This window comes from Limulus polyphemus, unplaced genomic scaffold (genome assembly GCF_000517525.1).
Source record: "Limulus polyphemus unplaced genomic scaffold, Limulus_polyphemus-2.1.2 Scaffold1800, whole genome shotgun sequence".
In the NCBI taxonomy this organism is placed as follows: domain Eukaryota; kingdom Metazoa; phylum Arthropoda; class Merostomata; order Xiphosura; family Limulidae; genus Limulus; species Limulus polyphemus.
Genome location: NW_013667410.1, coordinates 1 through 1,199, shown reverse-complemented (window position 1 = coordinate 1,199; position 1,199 = coordinate 1). Strand labels below are relative to the sequence as shown.

General features: G+C 38.4%; 1 protein-coding gene across 1 annotated transcript in view; it reads left to right on the top strand.

Moving 5' to 3' along the window:
- Nucleotides 1–817, top strand: part of LOC106464978 (F-box/WD repeat-containing protein 4-like) — a gene marked incomplete at its 3' end in the record, with an annotated part of 39,946 nt that extends 39,129 nt beyond the window's left edge. Inside the window, exon 6 of the mRNA XM_013925157.2 lies at nt 640–817. Coding sequence (XP_013780611.1) covers nt 640–817 — 178 coding nt within the window. The remainder of the gene's footprint in view (nt 1–639) is intronic.
- Between the last annotated feature and the right edge of the window lie 382 nt (nt 818–1,199).

Sequence of the window (1,199 nt, the reverse complement as noted above, 5' to 3'; positions counted from 1 at the left end):
CAAATTTTAATAATTTACATTCAGAACTTAATTTATATACGTTATCTTTACTGTATATGAATAAACATAGCACCAAAGTATATTTAATAAATAAAATTTTAATATTATATAAGCTCTTAACGTTATACAGAAATATTTAAATAAATCCTCAATCTCTCTTTGTTTGAGAATTTTGATATTTGTTCTCTGGGTCTTCTCTCTTCTCTAATTTATTTACTACCCCTCTGAGAAGTATGGAATTTAACAAATTACTCATTATAATATAATCTTATACAATATAGGGATCAAGACCCCTTAATTCCAATCCTGAGTTGTGAAATGTTGGCTATCTGGTTGGGGCTGGCCTATAATTATCACTCATTTACTATCCCTCCATGGAAGCTGTCTGTGACCTGATTTGGGGCAAGATGGAGTCCTTCATGTGGCCCGGGGGTATCTCTCTGGGAGGTGCTGATTTGAATTTTCACTCTGAAATGGGATATTCTGGGGAGAATTTAGACTCCCTGTTTCCTGTTCTTTCTTTCACTAGAGCTTCCTCTCCCCTTTTCTGCAGTTAGTTACACGTGTTTGTGAAGTTTTGGAGATGCAACCAGTTGCTTTTTGAGTCTACCTCTGCTTTGTTGTCCAATCACTTTCAAGGGGATTACTTAGTTTTTCCTCCTTCTCCTGATATCGCTGTGCATGCAGGGAGGTTTGCCACACAGTTACGTGAGGGTGTCGCTATGCCTCCTCATTTATCTGAAGAAGATGCACTGGTGTATCATCGTCAGGATGATATATATTTGGACATTCAAAGGTTGGATCTATGGGGTGCCAGGTACGAACCTGTTATCTCTCTTAACAGTTCGCAATTTTCATGGATTCGTTTGACTCTCACTACTGTTTTATGATATCTTGTGGGCCAGTTTGTGGACTTCTCCCAACATGTTCATATCTCATTACCTTCATGATCTGGCAGTTTCCTCTTCAATGGGATTTCATCTTCACCCTATGGCTGGGTTGACTACATCTACTAGATTTTAACAGGGAGGTGAGTAACATGTTATCTGACTTACAGTTGTTGTTCTTTTCTCTTCTAGGGTCCCTATTGATTTCTTTTGGATTCTGCTCGGTGGCAAGTGTTGCCCAGTCAGGTATACTTGTATTTAAATTCTGCACTAGCAACCTTTATATATCGGTTCCTGGTTTCAATGGGATCA